We start from the raw sequence: 23,801 nt of genomic DNA on the forward strand, positions 1-23,801 counted from the left end.
TGTTCTGTTTTAATCTCCTCCCAGCACAACCAGAAGAGGACCGGCCACCCCTCATAGCCTGGTTCCTCTCTAGGTTTCTTCCTAGGTTTTGGCTTTTCTAGGGAGTTTTTCCTAGCCACCGTGCTTCTACACCTGCATTGCTTGCTGTTTGGGGTTTTGGCTGGGTTTCTATACAGCACTTTGAGATATCAGCTGATGTAAGAAGGGCTCTATAAATACATTTGATTTGATTTGATATTATGGAATGTTGTGTGATCTGCGATGATTTACATTTACATTTACATTTAAGTCATTTAGCAGACGCTCTTATCCAGAGCGACTTACAAATTGGTGCAATCACCTTATGACATCCAGTGGGACAGTCACTTAACAATAGTGCATCTAAAACTTAGGGGGGTGGGGTGAGAGGGATTACTTAACCTAGGTGGGGTTTCCTGTTGTGTGATCATGGTCTTGTAGTGTATCCTTAAAGAGGTGGGGTTTCTCTCCGGAAGGTGGTGATTGACTCCGCTGTCCTGGCGTCGTGAGGGAGTTTGTTCCACCATTGGGGGCCAGGGCAGCGAACAGTTTTGACTGGGCTGAGCGGGAGCTGTACTTCCTCAGTGGTAGGGAGGCGAGCAGGCCAGAGGTGGATGAACGCAGTGCCCTTGTTTGGGTGTAGGGCCTGATCAGAGCCTGGAGGTACTGAGGTGCCGTTCCCCTCACAGCTCCGTAGGCAAGCACCATGGTCTTGTTGCGAGCTTCAACTGGAAGCCAGTGGAGAGAACGGAGGAGCGGGGTGACGTGAGAACTGGATGAGTTGAAGGGGTTTAATGGCACAGGCAGGGAGCCCAGCCAACACAAGTGCCTGGATTAGGTTGATAATGGCCAGTTCCAGACATGCCACCTGGTCATCAGAAGGGGAAAGGAGAAGATTAATTGTGTGTCGTCTGCATAGCAATGATAAGAGAGACCATGTGAGGTTATGACAGAGCCAAGTGACTTGGTGTATAGCGAGAATGACACCAGTGGTGAGAGCGCGTGGTGAGGAGACAGATTCTCGCCACGCCACCTGGTAGGAGCGACCTGTCAGGTAGGACGCAATCCAAGCGTGGGCCGCGCCGGGAGATGCCCAACTCGGAGACATGGCGATAGATCTAGAAGGATGAGAGCTTCAGTGCGGAGCGCCTCCGTGATACAGAGGAGAGCAGTCTCAGTTGAATGACTAGTCTTGAAACCTGACTGATTTGGATCAAGAAGGTCATTCAGAGAGATAGCGGGAGAGCTGGCCAAGGACGGCACGTTCAAGAGTTTTGGAGAGAAAAGAAAGAAGGGATACTGGTCTGTAATTGTTGACTCAGGAGGTGAACGAACATGGCCTTCCACCCTCAGGAGGTCGTCTGGCAGTTCTCTAGAAAATGCAAGAATATTATGTCATTGGTTAGGTTCTTTTTTACATACTGTACTGTCATACTGTACACAGTAACATCACAACTGTATTATATGTACTTCAGGGCACTATACCTATTTTTTGGTTCACTGAGGAGCATAGACCTAATATTGTAGGACTACACTGTATTGTACTGTGATGCAGAATGATGTGCAACAGTTAAATAGGTACAGTCTAGTGTAGAAAGTTGAAGACATACCTGTTCTCCAGTCTAGAAGTCCGTATTATGGATGCTACCGTGTAGCGACTCAGGTTGGGCTGGACTCTCTGCCTCCCTCATCGTCAGACCATGGTTTATGACATGGTCCACCAAAGTGGCCCTAACGACGGTGTCGGAAATATGTCTCCGTCTCCGCCTGGTCCCTTTCTTTGTTCTTGTCCTCATCCTACTCCTTCTCTCTCTCTCTTCCTCTTCCTCTCACTCTCACTGCCTCCATCCGGGACCACATGCACACATGACTGTAAGTCGCTTTGGATAAAAGCGTCTGCTAAATGGCATATATTATTATTATTTATTATTCCATGTTTGCAAAGTTATCACAAAAGAGGTGATCTTACCTGAGGTATATTTGCAGTGCTAAGGCTCAGACTAATTGGTGTTATATTACTGTATAAATGTTTTCACGTGTGTGTGGGTGTTGCCAATTTCAGGTATGTTTTGCATTTTGAATAAAAGTGTTTTCCCAATGATGGCAAGAGATTTCATTCTTGAATGAAGTGTCTAATGTAAGAAACAGTGTGTAGTGTTTTGCAAGTGTGTTACAGAAATGCAAACAAAGTGCAAAGTGTGTTGCAGAAATGCAAACAAAGTGCAAAGTGTGTTGCAGAATTGCAAACAAAGTGCAAAGTGTGTTACAGAAATGCAAACAAAGTGCAAAGTGTGTTACAGAAATGCAAACAAAGTGCAAAGTGTGTTACAGAAATGCAAACAAAGTGCAAAGTGTGTTACAGAATTGCAAACAAAGTGCAAAGTGTGTTACAGAAATGCAAACAAAGTGCAAAGTGTGTTACAGAAATGCAAACAAAGTGCAAAGTGTGTTACAGAAATGCAAACAAAGTGCAAAGTGTGTTACAGAAATGCAAACAAAGTGCAAAGTGTGTTACAGAAATGCAAACAAAGTGCAAAGTGTGTTACAGAAATGCAAACAAAGTGCAAAGTGTGTTACAGAATTGCAAAGCAGAAAATGTGTTTGTACTTTTGGGGACTTTGTTTAAGACATGGATGGTTACAATAGTTAAGGTTTGGAGGCTTTGGTCTAAATATTCACCTTCAGTGTGTAAGCAAATCAGCAAAAACCGTAACAAGGAGCCACAGCTCTATTCCCACCCTGCATTGTGTATTCCTCTCACACCAGAGTTTATTAGTGCCAGACAGTCAGAGACTGTTAGTGTAGCATATTTAATGTACCTATTACTACTGTCTATTTCGTACGGTTATTCATTGCAATGGTATACCTTTTCTCTAATTTACTGCGTGTGTGTGTGTGTGGTGTGTGTGTGTGTGTGGTGTGTGTGTGCCTGTTCATATGTTTACGACATTGGCAAGTAATAAATACTGTAGGTAGGGAAAGGAGGCTGGCTACTTACTGAACTCCGGGGCTCCCAAATGGCGCAGCGGACTGAGGCACTGCATCTCAGTGCAAGAGGCATTACTACAGACCCTGGTTAGATTCCAGGCTGTATCACAATCACCTAGTTAAATAAAGGTTTAATTAAAATAAATAAAATACTAACCAGTGAGCTGAGTCTGTGATGGAGATACCATGTCTTCTACACAGAGGGCGCCATTACACTGTCATATACACAGGTTTGCATTTATTGTGATGAATCTTGTCCTGGAGGCAGCTCTGCAGAGTGTTCATCAGCTGGCCTATCCACAAAGTTATAACATCTGATTATAAACATAAATCACAGTACTAACCATATGCCTAACCTTAAGACCAAAAAGCTTATTTTTGTTTTCATACATTTTTTACAATGTGGCCAATTATGACTTTGCGGCTTGGCCATCTAGAGGAAACCACTCTGTCTTCAGGACAAGATTATTAACAATAAAAGTCAACCTGCACCATATACATTGAGTGTAAAAAACATTAGGAACACCTTCCTAATATTGAGTTGCAGCCCCTTTTGCCCTCAAAATTTGTCGGGGCAGGGACTCTACAAGGTGTCGAAAGTGTTCCACAGGGATGCTGGCCCATACTGACTCCAATGCTTCCCACAGTCTTGATACCCACAGGAAATTGCTGAGGATGAAAAAGTGTTACAGTTTTTGACACACTCAAACCAGTGTGCCTGGGACCGACTAACATATCCCGTTCAAAGGCATTTCAATATTTTGTCTTGCCTTGGCACACATACACCATCCATGTCTCAACTGTCTCAAGGCTTAAAATTCCTTCTTTAACCTGTTTCCTCCCATTCATATACACTGATTGAAGTGGATTTAACAAGAGACATCAATAAGGGATCATAGCTTTCACCTGGATTCACCTGGTCTGTCTTTGTCATGGGAAGAGCAGGTGTTCCTAATGTTTTGTACACTCAGTGTACAAAGCAATCCTGGAGAGGAATACATTCTCATGCAGTTTTATGTTTACAGCTCCAAGTAGAATAAAAAACATGAGAAAACACCCCGAAAAATGATTTTATGTAGGGTGGCTGACTAACGGCAAATAAACTATAAGCTTTAAAAATAAAGAGAGTCGCACACTCTATATTTAAACTCCCAGTAATTTATTGGGTAAATCACCAACGATTCAGCATCACTGTGCCTTCTTCAGGGTAATGTCATGAATGCTTGAACCAGCTTATAAACAGTGCAATTAGTGCAACCAATGACAACAGTGAGGGGTGTGTCATAATAATTAAGTTAATTAGAATGAACACTGTGTTATTCTAACATCTAGCAACTCATATTCATGTTGTCAACCTATAACAAAAATATGGTCAAATCCATATTCAAATCATAGTCAAAGAACAGACTAACACACAAATATCATCACTGTGGTGATGATGATGATGATGATGGCGATGATGGTATTGATGATGATGGTGATGATGATGGTATTGATGATGATGATGATGATGATGATGATGATGATGATGATGATGATGATGATGATGATGATGATGATGATGATGATGATGATGATGATGCGAAGCTACTGTACTGAAAAATCTTGAAGCAACGATTGTTTTTATAGATTTATCTCGTATATAAGAGAAAGAGCATTACATGAATATGGATGATTGAAGGCAGCTGCTTAATCCATGCCTGGCGGCCTATTTAAACGTGCCCCATTCCTATGCTGTATGTAAAATAACAAAATATGGCGTTATCATACTCAGCCAATGGGTGGATATTTGTAATAGTTTGCTGTTGACGTCAGCAACGTGGGGCGTGCATTCCAGGGAGGGAAGAAGGTGGCGCCATCGGGCTCGTGCTCTGCTCGAGTGGGTATTTTGGATATCTGGCACAGGCTTCTGCAAAATGCCGCGGGTGTAAAGGGGCCAACTATTATGGGGTACTGGGACCCCGCTGCAACGGGGTGGACAGACCGACCGCTGTTGAGAGTTCGTCAGGGCGGTTAACTCGGGGGACAAAGCACGCTGGACCGACAATCTTTACATACAAGATAGCCAGCAACAGACATCAAGAGGCTTGTTTTCAACTCAGCTGCAGAGGAGGCGGCACTGTTTGCAGGATTAAAGGGAGAGCTTGTGTAAGGTCTTCCGAGTGTGAGGGACATTTTAGTCAGACAAGTTAGCAATTGCCGTGATTTTGATACCAAGGAACCGTATCTATGGAGATATTATCTACAAAAAGAGGATCCGGTCATCCCGACCCAGTGACAGAGCGGGTTCAGTCGGAATAAATCAATTGGTTAATCTCTTTTATTTTTGTCCGCCGGGCGGCGATGTCAGCTTTCTGCCTCGATTTGCACACATCTACCGCCGCGATTTCAGCACCACCCGAACTGGACAGCGACTGCATGGCGCACCTGCTAGATCAGGGCAACAAAACCCCACAAGAAACGGGAGGATTTCAGGGCCACTCGCTGCTACATACCGACTCTGGAGGCCTCGGGATGGCGTTGGAAGAGGAATTAGCCATGCTTACCGGGGAGCAGGACGACGAGGAGGAGGAAGAGTTATCCGAATTGGAGACGCCTGTAATGGGACAGAATACAGACTTTTTGTTGCTCTTCCGTCAAAAGGAAAGGGATTTGGTTTTAGCTGCTAAACTCGGCAAGGCACTGCTAGAGCGAAACCAAGACCTGACTAAGCAATATGAGAAAATGAACAAAGATCTTAACGATAAACTTGAGGTAAGAAGCTAGTAGTACAAACACACACTGACAAATACTGTAGGCTACCATCATGCCAGATTCGTTTTTCAATTCATAATTGTTTTGGCCATCATTATTCAATTCATGTGGAGTTAAGCAGTGTATGTGAACATGTTGAACTGATTAAGACTGTCCCACATTATTGGTAATGCTGTTGAGCAGACTTCACTCTTTAAACATCTGTCTTAACAGTGTTTTCAGACTGTCTACAACTTACAGTACAGCTACAAACACCTCCACACAGTGTCATAACAGTCTAATGCCTCTTTCGTGAAATCAGATTCGGAGCAAAACAGTACTCTTAAAGCAGACTGAGGTCACTCAATTCTTACAAAGACTTTTTGTTTAAATGATTTGGCTGTCTCACACAGACAGCGCTGCAACAGTTAGAGAGGAGGAGTTCACAACATCTTGCAGTGTCACTAAAGCCCTCAAAACCCATAGATGTCTTTTGCATTTTTCATGCTGACAGCAGAGCTTTTGTCCTTCTTATATTAACCCTCTCACACCACTGCACTTGGCCTGGACTGGAACAAGTCTAATCCCCTGGGAATGTCGTATGGGCATGGCCTATTGTATCTACTGTAGGATACATCTGCTCACAAAACTGATCTCTAACAACACAGTACTATGCCATGACCCAGTGCACAATATTAATTTCAAGCTATTTCCAGACTTTTTAGGGGCAGTTAATATGGTTCCTTATCCTTTTACCAACTTTGTTTTTCCAACCGTTTTTTACTCCTGATGAGGCCTCTTTGTTCAGGACTGATCACCCAGCATGCCCTGTGACCAGCCATGCCACCCATCCCAACCCCCCATACTCTGACCCCCTTGTGCTCTCATTAAAAGCCCACCCTCATCCCCTCACCCCCTGCCTCAGCCTTATCAAGCGATGGATAGAAAAAAAGCTGAAGCTTTGTGCCATCCTTTCAAAATCCAATATCTATTACTACTACTAGTCTCAGGCCTAACCTGGTCCCTCCAGTCCAGAATTATATCTAAACCTGTCCCTTGTCTCCCCTCACCCACAGCACCTGGAGCAGGAGAAGCACGAGCTACGGCGGCGGCTGGAGAACAAGGAGGGGGAGTGGGGGGACCGTGTGGCGGAGCTGGAGACAGACGTCCAGCAGCTGCAGGGAGAGCTGGAGCGCCATCAGGTCCAGCTGAGAGAAGCCGACCGTGACAAGTCCACGGCCATCAGGGAGCTGTCAGACCAAAACCACCGCCTGCTGGAGCAGCTCAACCGGGTGAGTGTAGATAACTGTCCATCTGTGGACCTGTCTGTCGGTCTGTCTGTCTCTGTGGACCACTGGGACTCAACACTGGATGTCTCAGTCTGCTGTGTTCATTTCTGGAGAGGGTACAACCATGTTCTCATATAGTATGCATACATGCACATGCATACACTCTGCTTCAATCTCTTCCCCCATGTCGCCATCTCTCTCTCTCACACATCAATATATGCTAAGTCATCGAAATTAAAGTGTAACGTCCCCCTCTTAAACACTGAATAATTTAGAATGATTGAGCTGGGGCGGCATACTCCTTACGCAACCCTCCTGTCAATATTGATAAGTAACTACAGGCTGTTGAAACGGATTTGATATCTTAGGTAACACACAATCCGTTTTAATAGCATACAGTATGTGGCTGATGGGTTAAGAACAGAGAAAGAGAGGAAGAATTACAGGATGACTGGGAGGCTGGAGGAGGTAAAGCTTAATTCAGGGCCACATGCACTTTGTAGAGAGTGATGGAAGTATGGGAGAAGCTGTCATTAGAACAAGGTATAAACAGGGCTATCATCCTACCTCATCCTGATATTGTCCTGATCTTGTCTGTTTCCACTTATAAAATTTGATCACAATCAGATCACAATGGGTCTTTTAATCGTCTACACCTGTCTAAATATATGGGTACAATCCGAATGTGGACAAGTTCCCGGACAAAGGACACATAATTAGCACCAGGTATAAACCGGGCTATTGATTCAACTCTATTCATGGCCCGGTTGGATTGATGGAGCTGAGCAACAGCAGGTAATACTGTTGATTAGACTCTCCTAAGAAGGTGGATTTACTACAGCCTTCAGTCAAATCACCTCAATCCTAACTAATGAGGGAGGCATTGCCCTGACAGCCTAAATCCCAATGAAAACTAAAATAAACTTGGGTCAGGAGGGGAGTACACAGCGCTTCTACCAACTTGAGTCTAGGTGCAGCAAAAATCCCATAACTATCTGTACAAACTATTTTTCAGATAAACAAATAGATGTAGAAGGGTTCGCACAAATATATTGCATAAAGCATTTCGGCATGTACGCTATCCTGGATGCAGTGAAAATAATTTTCAAAAATGTAACAATGAAGTAAGCTTAATGCAACATCTTTTTGAGTGCGAACCCACTACACCTTTTTGTTTATCTGAATTTGTGGGTTTTACGCACCCAATGGACATTCAATTCAGGACAAAAACACACGATATTTAATGAATGTATTATCCTCTACATCAACAGAGTCTTTGAAATGATTTTACTGGTGCTCATCTTGCCACTAGCCTCTCATACCAGTCTGAGGCATCGAAACCAGGCATGGCGTCAATACACTGTTACTAAAAGAGACTAGCTTTCCAATCACCTGTGTCATGCTTCTGTGTGTGCTGCAGGGATATATCGATACCCAAAAGCTAGAACACCTAAACCTTTGGAAGTTGGTTAAGGTTGTTAAATGGAGAAAGCTTTGTGTTGACTGCAGTCAGAGGAGCAGTGTCCATTTTAAAGGCCCCAGGAGATAAGTGGGTGTTGCCTGCTGAGGTGACACCGGTGACAGTGTTGTGGGTGTGGGTAACACTGCCTGTGGTGTGGTGCTGTCTGTCCTGGGAATAGATGTGAGCTGCAGTCAGGCAGATGCTGCTTCCTTCCACAGCCCAGCAGGGAGAGAGCTAGCTAGCTGTCAATGGCTGTTTTTAGCCCTCATCACTAGGGCTGCTGCTGGCTGTATGCTGTCACAGATAGAGTAGCAGCACCACTGTGTCATACAGACCTTCACTCCCTCTCATTTCCATCTCTGATCAGATTAAAGTGAATTACCTGTCATCCACCATCAGTCTCTGACCATGGAGGGAGGTGGGGTCGCTGAACTGGTCTGTTGCTATGGATCCTGCTAGGTACTTAACATAATTAAGTTGCAGTTGATTTAAAAGGAGCCCTGGTTGAAATTAAATCTGGGTAGATCTTTGGGGGTAGAGACTTATGTAGGGCTTGGGGAGTGGGCTAATGGTATTCATGAGCCCAAATTGAGACTATTGATCAGGCCTGCGTGATTCAATGCTGTCGGATTCCAGAGAGACCTCCTGTGTAATAAAATGAATGGGGTCAGCCATGGTAGTCTCTCTTTTACTAAGCAATGGCCTGCTTACTCCACGGCTCTGAGTACACCTCCTCCGAGTGAACCCACACCACCCTGACTCTGGAAACCTCCCCAGTAGTAGAGCCACCAGAGAGAGGACAACTATTAGGATCCAAGTAGGTTTGTGTGTGTGGATAGCCCTAACCTAGGAGATATTTTTGCTTTGTAATGACATTCTTTGTAGCATTAGTAGGGATAAGGATGCTAACGGTTTTATCTACAGACAGACCTTAGTCTGGTAATAGTCACTGCAAAACAAACACCCATTCGTTCATTTTCAAGGTTCTTTAGGTTCTATTCTTTAATATATATTCTCAAGCTTTAGCTCCACTCTGGACACAGTGGGTCCACTGTCTTCCAGTCTAAAATCAAGCATCCTCCCGGTAAGTGACAGAAATAAGAGGTAATCTGTTGCAGGCTGCATTAGAGAGCTTGTAAAATGGTTAGAATCCTGTCATGTGGTTGACAGCTCTTCAAAGGGCCATTCTCAAAATAAAGCTTTAAAGATTACACTCACAACAACAATGCACTCACAAAAACAGGTTTGAGAGAGGAACCAATTGTCTGCTGGAATCAAGTCTCTGATTGGATGCAGCAGGAATTAGCTTGTTGTGGAGGGGCTGGCCACAGGAAGTGATGTAAGACGCAGTGTATAAAATGCAGCATTGAAGGGATTAGGTCATAATCCTATGTAATAGCCTTTCCTTATGAATTAAATCAGCAGCCAGAAGAACAACACTGCTCCATACTGCGCTCACAGCTAATTAAAAAACTGTCACTCAACTATTTTGTTTGGGTGGAGAAGAGTCTGTGTGTGAGCCATTGCCCCTCATGTCAAAGGACAGTGCAAACCTGGCACTAATACACTAGGACACCATTCTCTATGAGCTAAACCTAAATCTATGCGCGCACACACGCCACTAACATACAGTGTATTCGGAAAGTATTCAGTCCCCTTGACTTTCTCCACAGTTTGTTACTTTACAGCCTTATTCTAAAATTGATCAAATAAAAATGTCCTCATCAATCAATACCCCATAATGACAAAGCGAAAACGGGTTTTTAGAATTTTTACAAATGTCTAAAAAAGAAAAAACAGAAATAACTTATTTACATAAGTATTCAGACCCTTTGCCATGATACTTGAAATGTAGCTCAGGTGCATCCTGTTTCCATTGATCATCCTTGAGATGTTTCTACAACTTATTGGAGTCCACCTGTTATAAATTAAATTGATTGGACATGATTTGGAAAGGCACACATCTGTTTATATATGATTCCACAGTTGACAGTGCACGTCAGAGCAAAAACCAAGCCATGAGGTCGAAGGAATTGTCTGTTGAGCTCCGAGACAGGATTGCGTCGAGGCACAGATCTGGGGAAGGGTACCAAAACATTTCTGCAGCATTGAAGGTCCCCAAGAAAACAGTGGCCTCCATCATTCTAAAATGGAAGAAGTTTGGAACCACCAAGGAATCTTCCTCGCCTGGCCAAACTGAGCAATCAGGGGAGAAGGGCCTTGGTCAGGGAAGTGACCAAGAACCCGATGGCCACTCTAACAGAGCTCCAGAGTTCCTCTATGGAGATGGGAGAACCTTCCTGAAGGACAACCATCTCTGCAGCACTCCACCAATCAGGCCTTTATGGTAGAGTGGCCAGATGGAAGCCACTGCTCAGTAAAAGGCACATGACAGCCAAAAGGCACCTAAAGACTGTCAGACCATGAGAAACAAGATTCTCTGGTCTGATGAAACCAAGATTGAACTCTTTGGCCTGAATGTCAAGCGTCACGTCTGGAGGAAACCTGGCACCATCCTTACGGTGAAGCATGGTGGTGGCAGCATCATGCTGTGGGAATGTTTTCACCGGCAGGAACTGGGGGACTAGTCAGGATCGAGGGAAAGATCAACGGAGCAAAGTACAGAAGGATCCTTGATGAAAACCTGCTCCAGAGCGCTCAGGACCTCAGACTGGTGCGAAGGTTCACCTTCCAACAGGACAACGACCCTAAGAACACAGGCAAGAGAACACAAGAGTGGCTTCGGGACAAGTCTCTGAATGTCCTTGAGTGGCCCAGCCAGAGCCCAGACTTGAAACCTATTGAACATCTCTGGAGTGACCTGAAAATAGCTGTGCAGCAACGCTCCCCATCCAACCTGACAGAGCTTGAGAGGATCTCCAGAGAAGAATGTGAGAAACTCTCTAAATGAGCGTGTGCCAAGTTTGTAGTGTCATACCCAAGACTCAAGGCTGTAATCACTGCCAAAGGTGCTTTAACAAAGTACTGAGTAAATGGTCTGAATACTTACAGTACCAGTGAAAAGTTTCTTTATTTTTTACTATTTTCTACATTGTAGAATAATAGTGAACACAACTATGATATAACACATATTGAATCATGTAGTAACCAAAAAGTGTTAAACAAATCAAAATATATTTTATATTTGAGATTCTTCAAAGTAGCCACCCTTTGCTTTGATTTCAGCTTTGCACACAATACCAAGAGTGTGCAAAGCTGTCATCAAGGCAAAATGGTGGCTACTTGGAATAAGGCTGAAACGTAACAAAATGTGGAAAAGGTCAAGGGGTCTGAATACTTTCCGGATGCCCTGTATTTATCACCCACAGAACACAGCCACATAGAGACACACACAGAAACACTTACTGTATTACTCATACAGACAAAGACAAAAACACCTACAGTATACCCAGTGGTGTCTGGTAGGCTGGGTTGTGAGCTTGGCAAATCATCTAGGGCAGGGTTCCTCAAATGGCAGCTCGCGGGCCAAATGTATTTTATTTTATTGTTGGACATAAAGACTGTAAAAACACCAGCAAATCAGTGATTTTAATTTTGAGAATCTGTTCCATAGTATTCTCACGTGTAATAGAGAGATTCAGGTAACTGGCAAAATAAAGGAAATACCATCATAAAGTTGGGCACCACGAGCCGCCAGAACAGCTTCAATGCGCCTTGGCATAGATTCTGGAACTCTTCTGGAGGGATGTGACACCATTCTTCCACGAGAAATTCCATCATTTGGTGTTTTGTTGATGGTAGAAAACGCTGTTTCTGGTACCGCTCCAGAATCTCCCATTAGTGTTCAATTGGGTTGAGATCTGGTGACTGAGACGGGCATATGGTTTACATAGTTTTCATACACATCAAGCCATTCGGTGACCATTCGTTGTCACGTTCGTCATAACGAGGAGACCAAGGCGCAGCGTGATATGAATACATTCTTCTTTAATGAAAGAGAAACACTGAACAAACTATACAAAATAACAAAACGAACGTGAAGCTATATATATATAACGAGTGCTGACATGCAACTAACCATAGACAATAACCCACAAACCCAAAATGGAAAATGGCAACCTAAATAGTATCCCGATAAACACCCGTCTCTGATTGGGTACCAATTCAGGCCACCATAGACCAAAATTTACCTAGACAATACCAAAACCCCATAGATATACAAAAAACCCTAGACAAGACCAAAACACACATATACCAGCCTCGTCACACCCTGACCTAACCAAAATAATAAAGAAATCAAAGATAACTAAGGTCAGGACGTGACATTCGTGCCCTGTGGATAGGGGAATTGTCATCCTATGGGGGCATAGCCATGGAAGCCAAAATAATGACCTGTCCAGCATTTTTATACATGCTCTAAGGATGCTGGGATGTTAATTTCTTAATTAACTTAGGAAACACACTTGTGTGGAAACCACACCTGCTTTCAATATACTTTGTATCCCTCAATCACTCAACTGGTTCCATTATTTTGTCAGTTACCTGTATATGTGATCGTATTTGTATTTTTTATTAGGATCTCCATTAGCTAACGCCGTAACGCTAGCTTATCTTCCTGGGGTCCAACACCAATTAATAAGACATTACAAATCAAGACTTCACAAACATTCAACAAGTAGACCATACAGACAATTAAAATACCTGACAGGAAACACATTTAACATTCAGTTGATGATTTCTATTTCCTGTCCAGTCATATGGTGGATGTTCTTTTATTTGGGATGGATTCACTTTTTTTCCTGAGAAATATGGATTGCTAAAGAGTTCTGTTCAGCTATGGCTCTATATACAAATGTAAGCAAGGTTTGAAATGATTTTTAGTCAAATATTATATATGTTTGGGCTTCTTGCAGTCTACATCCGCTCAACAACAAAAAACAAACTGTAATGAGCTGACTGTATTACCAAGGGCCATGGCTCTGTTCTGCTTTGTTCCTGTCACAGGTCTCTGTTCTAATAACCATCTGTATACAACACACGCGTCTCTCCAGGTCATCAGTTGTGATGAGGATCAGAAACACGTGCTGCTGCTCCCATACTCTGTCTGTAGCCATCAGGGATTCTGACAATACAGCTTCACAGACCGTGATCATTGGTAATGTCAAACTGGAAGACTGACTGATGTCATGTTTTAGTGGATTTCATCATCTACACTCTTAGAATTAGTGGTGTCGTGTCTGTGACTATCATTAAATGGAAAGGCTGTTATTTTATCAAATCAATTCTCTATGTATAATTATTATTATGTGATTAAACTAATCATGTAAATTTTAATTAACTAGGAAGTTGGGGCACCACGAGAAACTGTTTATAGGGTCTATTTCCCTAATTGACTCTTCAGATATTTTATATCTTATAGAGTACAATCTTGTATTAATGTATTGTTATTACCTCATTGGTTCTCATTACTGAACGTCGCAAACCCTTGGAAATCTGCACGAACCCTAGCCTCCATAATATATACAAATTGGCTTAATTATTTATTTACTCAATAAACAAATCACAGAAATACAGAAACAAATAGTCATTGGTTACTAACACAATGCATTGATAAGTCCCTAGTCGACTAAACCGGTATGAAATGTGGTAGACAATGGAAAGGGGAGGGGACAGATAAAGAGCGGGATAGACAAAAGGGAATTGATAATAATTGATAATTATATTCATTGAAATGCTAATAACAGCCACTCATTCAAAAATAATTTGTTGGATTCTGTTGGAATCGCCGCTAAGTCTGCTGGAGAGTCAGTTCATCAGAGAGTCTCGGTTTAACTTCCCCAGAAGTCACAATGTCTTTCGTGGTTGTAGCTTTCTCAGCGGCTCTGGATAGTGTCTGTTTTAATGATACGCCAGGCATACAGATGGTCGTTGCATAGAATACATACTTCTGCGGTTGTCGGTATTCTCGTACTAGATTTACGTCATTTCTAGCTGCAGACTAGTAATTCTAGTCTAGGATTTGCTCTTATTCTGTAGTGATCGATAGTCTCAGAGTTGAACCATTTCCAGCCGTGTAGCCAAAGCTCCACGCTGTATGGTCTCCGTAACTGATAGTTGTAGTTCTTAACCATTTCACATGTAGCGTCAGCTGCATGTTTTCTAGTCTGATGGCCTATCGAGTTGTAGTTCTTAACCATTTCACATGTAGCGTCAGCTGCATGTTTTCTAGTCTAATGTACATTTCGTCAGGAGTGGGTTTTATACACTTCTGAGAAAAGGGGCGGTCCATGACGCCGGCGTTATGCCTATACTCACGTGGGCGTGGCCACTGATTTGGTATGAAACTTGATATGAAAACCCATATTTTTTCATTTAGAAGGTTGACATCACATTACATCTTTAAACAAATAGCTTCATGTTTAATCACATACGTTTCACAATATTTAGATGTAACCCCATAATTAAGAAGTGTACGCAACCAACACAGTATTGAGTGTTTCCTGTCCTTCATGAGATCACCAAATGAAACACACTCGTCATGACTGTCCCTTAAGTGTCCACAGACCACTCCCACATTCTCAAAAATAGAAATATTGTTTAATTATTCAAACTTTTGATGTCCAAGGGTCTCTCTGTGTTCCACAGTTTACATTCCAGTCTCGAACACTACAAAGCGTAGAGGCAGCGCATTTTACGACAGTCATAAAACAGCCAACTTCCCGCTCTCCCCCTCTACGAGAGAGAGCACGCTGTAGAGCGGACCCGATCCTTCAGATCGTCACAGGAGAGTTATGACAGTTGTGACTCGAGAAACCTTGGAGATCCTTAAGGAACCCCTTCAGCTAGATATGTTTAGGCCACCCGTGGGAGTAAGTGTCATTCCTGTTGGTCTGTTCTGTTGTATTGTCATCACGTGTTAAGGTTGAACACTTCTGCAGCTTTAATGTGGCTTTCAGAGATGTATGAGTTCCTTGAGCCTATGCAAATCCCAAAATTGGAATAGTTACCACTTTATTACTATGTGCAATCATGTTAATATCAAATCAAATTTGATTTGTAACATGCACCGAATCGAGGTGTAGACCTGACAGTGAAATGCTTACTTCCAAGCCCTTAACCAACAATGCAGTTTTAAGAAAAATAAGTGTTAAGTAAAAAATAGATAAAAATAACAAATAATTAAAGAGCAGCAGTAAAATAATAGTAGTAAGGCTATATACAGGCTGTACCGGTACAGAGTCAATGTGCGGGGGCACCGGTTAGTTGACTTAATTGAGGTAATATGTACATGTAGGTAGTGTTAAGTGACTATGCATAGATGATAAACAGAGAGTAGCAGCAGTGTAAAAAGGGGGGGACAATATAAACAGTCTGGGTAGCCATTTGATTAGCTGTTCAGGAGTCTTATGGCTTGGGGGGTAGAATCTGTTAAGAAGCCTCTTGGACCTAGACTTGGCTCTCCGGTACTGCTTGCCGTGCAGTAGCAGAGAGAACAGTATATGACTAGGTTGGCTGGAGTCTTTGACTCCTTTAGGGCCTTGCTCTGAACTTGTTGAGGACCCGAGGACCCATGCCAAATCTTTTAATTCTCCTGAGGGGGAATAGGCTTTGCCGTGCCCTCTACACCACTGTCTTGGTGTGTTTGGACCATAATAGTTTGTTGGTGATGTGGACACCAACAAACTTGAAGCTCTCAACCTGTTCCACTACAGCGCTACAGCCCCGTCGATGAGAATGGGGGCGTGCTCGGTCATCCTTTTCCTGTAGTCCACAATTATCTCCTTTCTTGATGACGTTGAGGGAGAGGTTGTTGTCCTGTCACCACACTGCCAGGTCTCTGACCTCCTTCCAATGGCTGTCTCATCGTTGTCGGTGATCAGGCCTACCAGTATTGTGTTGTCGGCAAACTTATTGATGGTGTTGGAGTCGTGCCTGGTCATGCAGTCATGAGTGAGTACAGGAGGGTTGCAACACAGACCCCCTGACATGTACACACATTGACTTGTGAGTCATCTTCAACCATATGTGTATACTGTAGCTTGAACTGTACAGTATGTTCAGTTCAGGGGTTCCTTGTTACCTACCCTTACCACCTGGGGGTCGGCCCATCAGGAAGTCCAGGATCCAGTTGCAGGGAGGTGTTTAGTCCCAGGGTCATTAGCTTAGTGATGAGCTTAGAGGGAACTATGGTGTTGAACGCTGAGCTGTAGTCAGTGAATAGCATTCTCACATAGGTGTTCCTTTTGTCCAGGTGGGAAAGGGCAGGGTGGAGTGCAATAGAGATTGCATCATGTGTGGATCTGTTGGGGCAGTATGCAAATTGGAGTGGGTCTAGGGTTTTTGGGATAAAGGTGTTGATGGGAGCCATGACCAGCCTTTCAAAGCACTTCATGGCTACAGACGTGAGTGCTACGAGTCGGTAGTCATTTAGGCAGGCTACCTTAGTGTTCTTGGGCACAGGGACTATGGTGGTCTGCTTGAAACATGTTGGTATTACAGACTCAGTCAGGGACAGGTTGAAAATGTCAGTGAAGACACTGTGTCTTCAGTGAATGCTCAGAGTACACATCCTGGTAATCCGTCTGGCTCTGCGGCCTTGTGAATGTTGACCTGTTTAAAGGTCTTTCTCACATCGGCTACGGAGAGTGTGATCACACAGTCGTCCGGAACAGCTGATGCTCTCATGCATGCTTCAGTGTTGCTTGCCTCGAAGTGAGCATAGATGTATGAATATTACATTAGAATATGTAATATGCACACACATTCAAGGTCATTTGAAATTTGCAGTGTATAAACTTAACGAACAGGAAGGACATTTACTCTAATGGGTGGAAGCCACATCTCCACTCTTCTGATAGGCTGCCTCTTCTACAATATCTTATTAAAAAGGTTCAACGTTCAACCCCTCCCATCACAAAAAGGATCCGGTTTGAACCTTTACACAGGGGTTCCTCGAAGACACATTTCAGAGGGGTTCCTTAAGGAACCTTTTGGAATAAGATAGGTTCCCCCTGTGTGACAATTTTTAGAATCCCAAAAGATTCTTCCAGGCTCCTTTACTTCTAAGAGTGTGGGTCCATACACTAGTGTACACTGTGCTATGACTAAGGGAAATGGCAGAAATATGGCCACCAAGTCACACAGCTCCAACAGTCATGTCTCACTCTCTCTGGTTGCTATGACAACCCGGGTGTCACATGTGAGATTCCATGTGTTGCAATGGAAATGTGCTCTGCATCACTGTGTGCTGTACAGCCAACCCAATGTCAGGTTGCAACACAGACCCCCTGACATGTACACACATTGACTTGTGAGTCATCTTCAACCATATGTGTAATACTGTAGCTTGAACTGTACAGTCTGTTCTGCTTCCTGAGGAGAGAAAGAGGAAACAGATAAGCCATTGGAAATCCCTGACTTAATTAGCTATGTTAAAAAATAAGAGGATACAAGCCCCTCTCAATTTCACATAGGCGTAAGCAAGAACATTAGACCGGAAACCTCCGAAAATCTGTTACGTTCTTGTATTATACATACGCTATGGATTAGGTTTGTATGTAGCAAAGATATGTTTCCTCTCCAATCAAAGACGAGTGTAAATGAAACAGTTTTGAGAATCTTGTGATTCTCCCTTTGAAAGAGAATGACTTGGCACAAGTTACCTTTGTGTCTGGACTCTGGAGGAAGAATGAGCGTTATGCCTGTCCCTCAGTTGATTGAGCCCTAGTTTGTTGGCCTGGATTCTGTCGCAATAGTCCGTTTTCCCCCATGTACTGATAATGCTTGATCTTGGATCTGAGGATTTGACACTCAGATTAAGGGAAATATCAGTAAATCTGGCAAACCACAGTGAAATATCCTGTTTCTCCTGTGATCTCAATCTGCCAGGCGCAGTGTGATACTGGGTCAAATGTCACGTTCCCACTGTGACTGGGCTCTGTGTAGACATCCACTGAGGAGAGATACATCAGTCAGGTCAGAGAGGAAGAGCTGTATGCATCATCCTGGCCTGGTTAGGAGAATGTGAAGCACATTCCGAATGGCAGAGCTGGTGTGTTGTACACTATGTCTGAATGTCTATAAATGCAGCAAAGTGAATATGATTCTGCATTTAGTGTAGGCTACATATCATTCATTCCACGCATCACTGGGGACCACAAGGTGCCATTATGAAAAAGGGTTACATGGTCTTTGATGTGGAAGGGATTCAATACTTGTGAAAGAGCCACAACAAAAACGTTTCCTTCTTGTTGTAAGCACAGTGCACGGACCAAACTCTTCCTGTGTTGGAGCAGTGATATGGTACAACTGAAAGTGTCTAGTTTACAGATTGTTCTGCCCTTGGTTACCCAGACAGAATACATCAATAGTACAACTCCTCTCTGAGTTATTTAAGGACACAAGTGCATCAGGTGTGAATGGAAGTAGCCCATTTTTGTTTTTTACGGCAGACATTACAGAGTGGACATCTCTCTTCACCCTTAAAAGCGTTCCAAAAAACACTACGCCACGCTGGTTTCCAAAACTCAAACAGCTGTCCAATGGAGAAACAATTACCCTCTCACATAAATCTTAAATTCACTTACAGTAGACTTGCTGTAGTAGAAAAGATAACACTGTTTAGGACTTGGCATTAGAGAGAGGCTGTAGCCTTCTTCTGACCTGTCTCATGCAGTCCCTACTCACCAAGGCCTCACCAGTCACCAGTGTGGCCAACACTGCAACCACTGACTGAAATAACCTAGAAATACCACACTGCTACCTCGAGGCAAACACATCGAACATCCTGCCACGGATATGATCTTTGTAGCAAACCCATTTCGAGATTTGATTCCACCTGGTTCTTATTTGTCAGAGGTAGTATACACCTGACCTTTGATTGTGGACAGGAATCAACCTGTTGGATGAGTGTTCTCTAGAATCTCTAATGAGGACACAGAGCTACTAGATTCTAGATACTGAAGTGCCATGATGGAGTGAAATGGTGTAGTCAGAGGATTGTGTAAACGCATCGTACAGTACGGGCAGTTTATCAGGTCTTTATATTCTCAGTTAGATCTGTTAAGTTGACTTTGTCTCCAGTGAATAAATCAATGATTGCTTTGTTATATGGCATTTATTTTTCTCAGTGCAGAGGCTGGAGAGGAGTGAGGGAGTGGTATCCCGGATTCCACCATCCATTACCATGGCAGTGATGATGACAATCAGAGTCTGGGCTTCCTGAGTGCAGCCTCACTTATGCTAATGAAGTTCTGTCGGTCTGACTTTGCGATCTGCACTCGGCCGGTAGGCAGTGGGGTGATCAGAACAGTCCAATGATCTCAGCCAGGGAAGGGGCTGCTCCTGCACTCTGCTGCACTCAGAAGGAGGGGCCCAGCTTCAAATGGAACATTCCAGATTCTAAAGGCCAAGAGTTACTCAAACCTGTGCTTTCACAGGAACAGTTATACTGCGCAGCGGAATGTACCAGTTCCAGGAACACTGTGGTGACTCAGAGGCGACATCGTGTCAAATCAAATGGCACTCAAAGCATTTACAATGTGGGTTACTCACTCAGAACGTGTCTCAGCATGGGCTCCCGAGTGGCACAGCGGTCAAAAGGCATCACTACAGTCCCTGGTTCGTATCCAGGCTGTATTGCATCCGGCCGTGATTGGGAGTCCCATAGGGCGGCGCACAATTGGCCCAGCGTCGTTCGGGTTTGGGCAGGGTAGGCTGTCATTGTAAATAAGAATTTGTTCTTAACTGACTTGCCTAGTTAAATAAATGTTAAATAAAATAAAAATGTGTAAATTGTGCCATGTGAAGTATGTAAGGGGCATTAGTGTGTGTGGACAATATGTTGTCAAATCAAATCACATTTTATTTGTCACATACACATGGTTAGCAGATGTTAATGCGAGTGTAGCGAAATGCTTGTGCTTCTAGTTCCGACAATGCAGTAATAACCAACAAGTAATCTAGCTAACAATTCCAAAACTACTACCTTAGACACAAGTGTAAGGGCATAAAGAATATGTACATAAAGATATATGAATGAGTGATGGTACAGAGCAGCATGGGCAAGATACAGTAGATGGTATTGAGTGCAGTATATACATATGAGATGAGTATGTAAACAAAGTGGCATAGTTAAAGTGGCTAGTGATACATGTATTACATAAAGATGCAGTAGATGATATAGAGTACAGTATATACATATGAGATGAATAATGTAGGGTATGTAAACATTATATTAGGTAGCATTGTTTAAAGTGGCTAGTGATATATTTTACATAATTTCCCATCAATTCCCATTATTAAAGTGGCTGGAGTTGAGTCAGTGTGTTGGCAGCAGCCACTCAATGTTAGTGGTGGCTGTTTAACAGTCTAGTGACCTTGAGATAGAAGCTGTTTTTCAGTCTCTCGGTCCCAGCTTTGATGCACCTGTACTGACCTCGCCTTCTGGATGATAGCGGGGTGAACAGGCAGTGGCTCGGGTGGTTGTTGTCCTTGATGATCTTTATGGCCTTCCTGTGACATCGGGTGGCGTAGGTGTCCTGGAGGGCAGGTAGTTTGCCCCCGGTGATGCGTTGTGCCGACCTCACTACCCTCTGGAGAGCCTTACGTTTGTGGGCGGAGCAGTTGCCGTACCAGGCAGTGATACAGCCCGACAGGATGCTCTCGATTGTGCATCTGTAGAAGTTTGTGAGTGCTTTTGGTGACAAGCCGAATTTCTTCAGCCTCCTGAGGTTGAAGAGGCGCTGCTGCGCCTTCTTCACGATGCTATCTGTGTGGGTGGACCAATTCAGTTTGTCTGTGATGTGTACGCCGAGGAACATAAAACTTACTACCCTCTCCACTACTGTTCCATCGATGTGGCTAGGGGGGTGTTCCCTCTGCTGTTTCCTGAAGTTCACAATCATCTCCTTAGTTTTGTTGACGTTGAGTGTGAGGTTATTTTCCTGACACCACACTCCGAGGGCCCTCACCTCCTCCCTGTAGGCCGTCTCGTCGTTGTTGGTAATCAAGCCTACCACTGTTGTGTCGTCAGCAAACTTGATGATTGAGTTGGAGTCGTGCGTGGCCACGCAGTCGTGGGTCAACAGGAAGTACAGGAGAGGGCTCAGAACGCACCCTTGTGGAGCCCCAGTGTTGAGGATCAGCGGGGTGGAGATGTTGTTGCCTACCCTCACCACCTGGGGGCGGCCCGTCAGGAAGTCCAGTACCCAGTTGCACAGGGCGGGGTCGAGACCCAGGGTCTCGAGCTTGATGACGAGCTTGGAGGGTACTATGGTGTTGAATGCCGAGCTGTAGTCGATGAACAGCATTCTCACATAGGTATTCCTCTTGTCCAGGTGGGTTAGGGCAGTGTGCAGTGTGGTTGAGATTGCATCGTCTGTGGACCTATTTGGGCGGTAAGCAAATTGGAGTGGGTCTAGGGTGTCAGGTAGGGTGGAGGTGATATGGTCCTTGACTAGTCTCTCAAAGCACTTCATGATGACGGAAGTGAGTGCTACAGGGCGGTAGTCGTTTAGCTCAGTTACCTTAGCTTTCTTGGGAACAGGAACAATGGTGGCCCTCTTGAAGCATGTGGGAACAACAGACTGGGATAGGGATTGATTGAATATGTCCGTAAACACACCAGCCAGCTGGTCTGCTCATGATCTGAGGGCGCTGCTGGGGATGTTGTCTGGGCCTGCAGCTTTGCGAGGGTTGACACGTTTAAATGTTTTCCTCACGTCGGCTGCAGTGAAGGAGAGTCTGCATGTTTTAGTTGCGGACCGTGTCAGTGGCACTGTGTTGTCCTCAAAGCAGGCAAAAAAGTTATTTAGTCTGCCTGGGACCAAGACATCCTGGTCCGTGACGGGGCTGGTTTTCTTTTTGTAATCCGTGATTGACTGTAGATCCTGCCACATACCTCTTGTGTCTGAGCAGTTGAATTGAGATTCTACTTTGTCTCTATACTGACGCTTAGCTTGTTTGATTGCCTTGCGGAGGGAATAGTTACACTGTTTGTATTCGGTCATGTTTCCGGTCACCTTGCCCTGATTAAAAGCAGTGGTTCGCGCTTTCAGTTTCACGCGAATGCTGCCATCAATCCACGGTTTCTGGCTTGGGAATGTTTTAATAGTTGCTATGGGAATGACATCTTCAACGCACGTTCTAATGAACTCGCTCACCGAATCAGCGGAACATTTCATTGTGTGTCAGTATTGTTGTGTATAAGGAGTGACGTCACGCTGCTCTGAATCAAGCGCTGGAGGGATGAGTTATGTTCCCAGAGCTGTGGTGAACACGAGGCTCCTTGCTGAGAGACTCACTCAAAGCAGCAACAAACAACAGGAGTTGCTCTACACTGAACAACAGACTGCATAATACTACTGTTCTGAATTATGACTTTACAACACTACCCTTATGCACTTTGTATTCTATGCAGAAGATGTTTATTTGTAATCTGGTAATGCCCCTGAGGGAGTGAATAAAGTTGAATTTTTATGAATAACATGTTATTCAAATATTTATTCATTTCTTTTGTGCCAACACCCTGTTTCTGGGGTGTGTTTCGTCTCCAGGCTACAGAGGTGGAGAGGCAGCTGTCCACTAAGGTCCACTCGTTACGGGATGACTTCAGAGAGAAGAGCATCTCCACCAACCAGCACATGACACGACAAGAGAGCCTACAGGCTGAGGTGAGACTAGAGAGCCTACGGGCTGAGGTGAGACTAGAGAGCCTACGGGCTGAGGTGAGACTAGAGAGCCTACGGGCTGAGGTGAGACTAGAGAGCCTACGGGCTGAGGTGAGACTAGAGAGCCTACGGGCTGAGGCGAGACTAGAGAGCCTACCGGCTGAGGTGAGACTAGAGAGCCTACGGGCTGAGGTGAGACTAGAGAGCCTACGGGCTGAGGTGAGACTAGAGAGCCTACGGGCTGAGGTGAGACTAGAGAGCCTACGGGCTGAGGTGAGACTAGAGAGCCTACGGGCTGAGGCGAGACTAGAGAGCCTACCGGCTGAGGCGAGACTAGAGAGCCTACAGGGCCTGCCGGCTGAGGCGAGACTAGAGAGCCTACAGGGCCTGCCGGCTGAGGCGAGACTAGAGAGCCTACAGGGCCTGCCGGCTGAGGCGAGACTAGAGAGCCTACAGGGCCTGCCGGCTGAGGCGAGACTAGAGAGCCTGCCGGCTGAGGCGAGACTAGAGAGCCTGCCGGCTGAGGCGAGACTAGCGAGCCTGCCGGCTGAGGCGAGACTAGCGAGCCTGCCGGCTGAGGCGAGACTAGCGAGCCTGCCGGCTGGCGAGACTAGCGAGCCTGCCGGCTGAGGCGAGACTAGCGAGCCTGCCGGCTGAGGCGAGACTAGCGAGCCTGCCGGC

At 44.5% G+C, this 23,801-nt stretch overlaps 1 protein-coding gene across 3 annotated transcripts in view; it reads left to right on the top strand.

Annotated features, from left to right (window-relative positions):
• The first annotated feature begins 4,774 nt into the window (after positions 1-4,774).
• Positions 4,775-23,801, top strand: part of LOC124036194 (BICD family-like cargo adapter 1) — a 37,659-nt gene continuing 18,632 nt past the window's right edge. For all 3 annotated transcript variants that reach the window (XM_046350447.1, XM_046350448.1, XM_046350450.1), the window contains exons 1-3: positions 4,775-5,760; positions 6,816-7,031; positions 23,007-23,123. In XM_046350447.1, the coding sequence (XP_046206403.1) occupies positions 5,350-5,760; positions 6,816-7,031; positions 23,007-23,123 (744 nt within the window). In that variant the 5' untranslated portion in view covers positions 4,775-5,349. The remainder of the gene's footprint in view (positions 5,761-6,815; positions 7,032-23,006; positions 23,124-23,801) is intronic.

Source organism: Oncorhynchus gorbuscha, linkage group LG05, assembly GCF_021184085.1.
Source record: "Oncorhynchus gorbuscha isolate QuinsamMale2020 ecotype Even-year linkage group LG05, OgorEven_v1.0, whole genome shotgun sequence".
In the NCBI taxonomy this organism is placed as follows: Eukaryota; Metazoa; Chordata; class Actinopteri; order Salmoniformes; family Salmonidae; genus Oncorhynchus; species Oncorhynchus gorbuscha.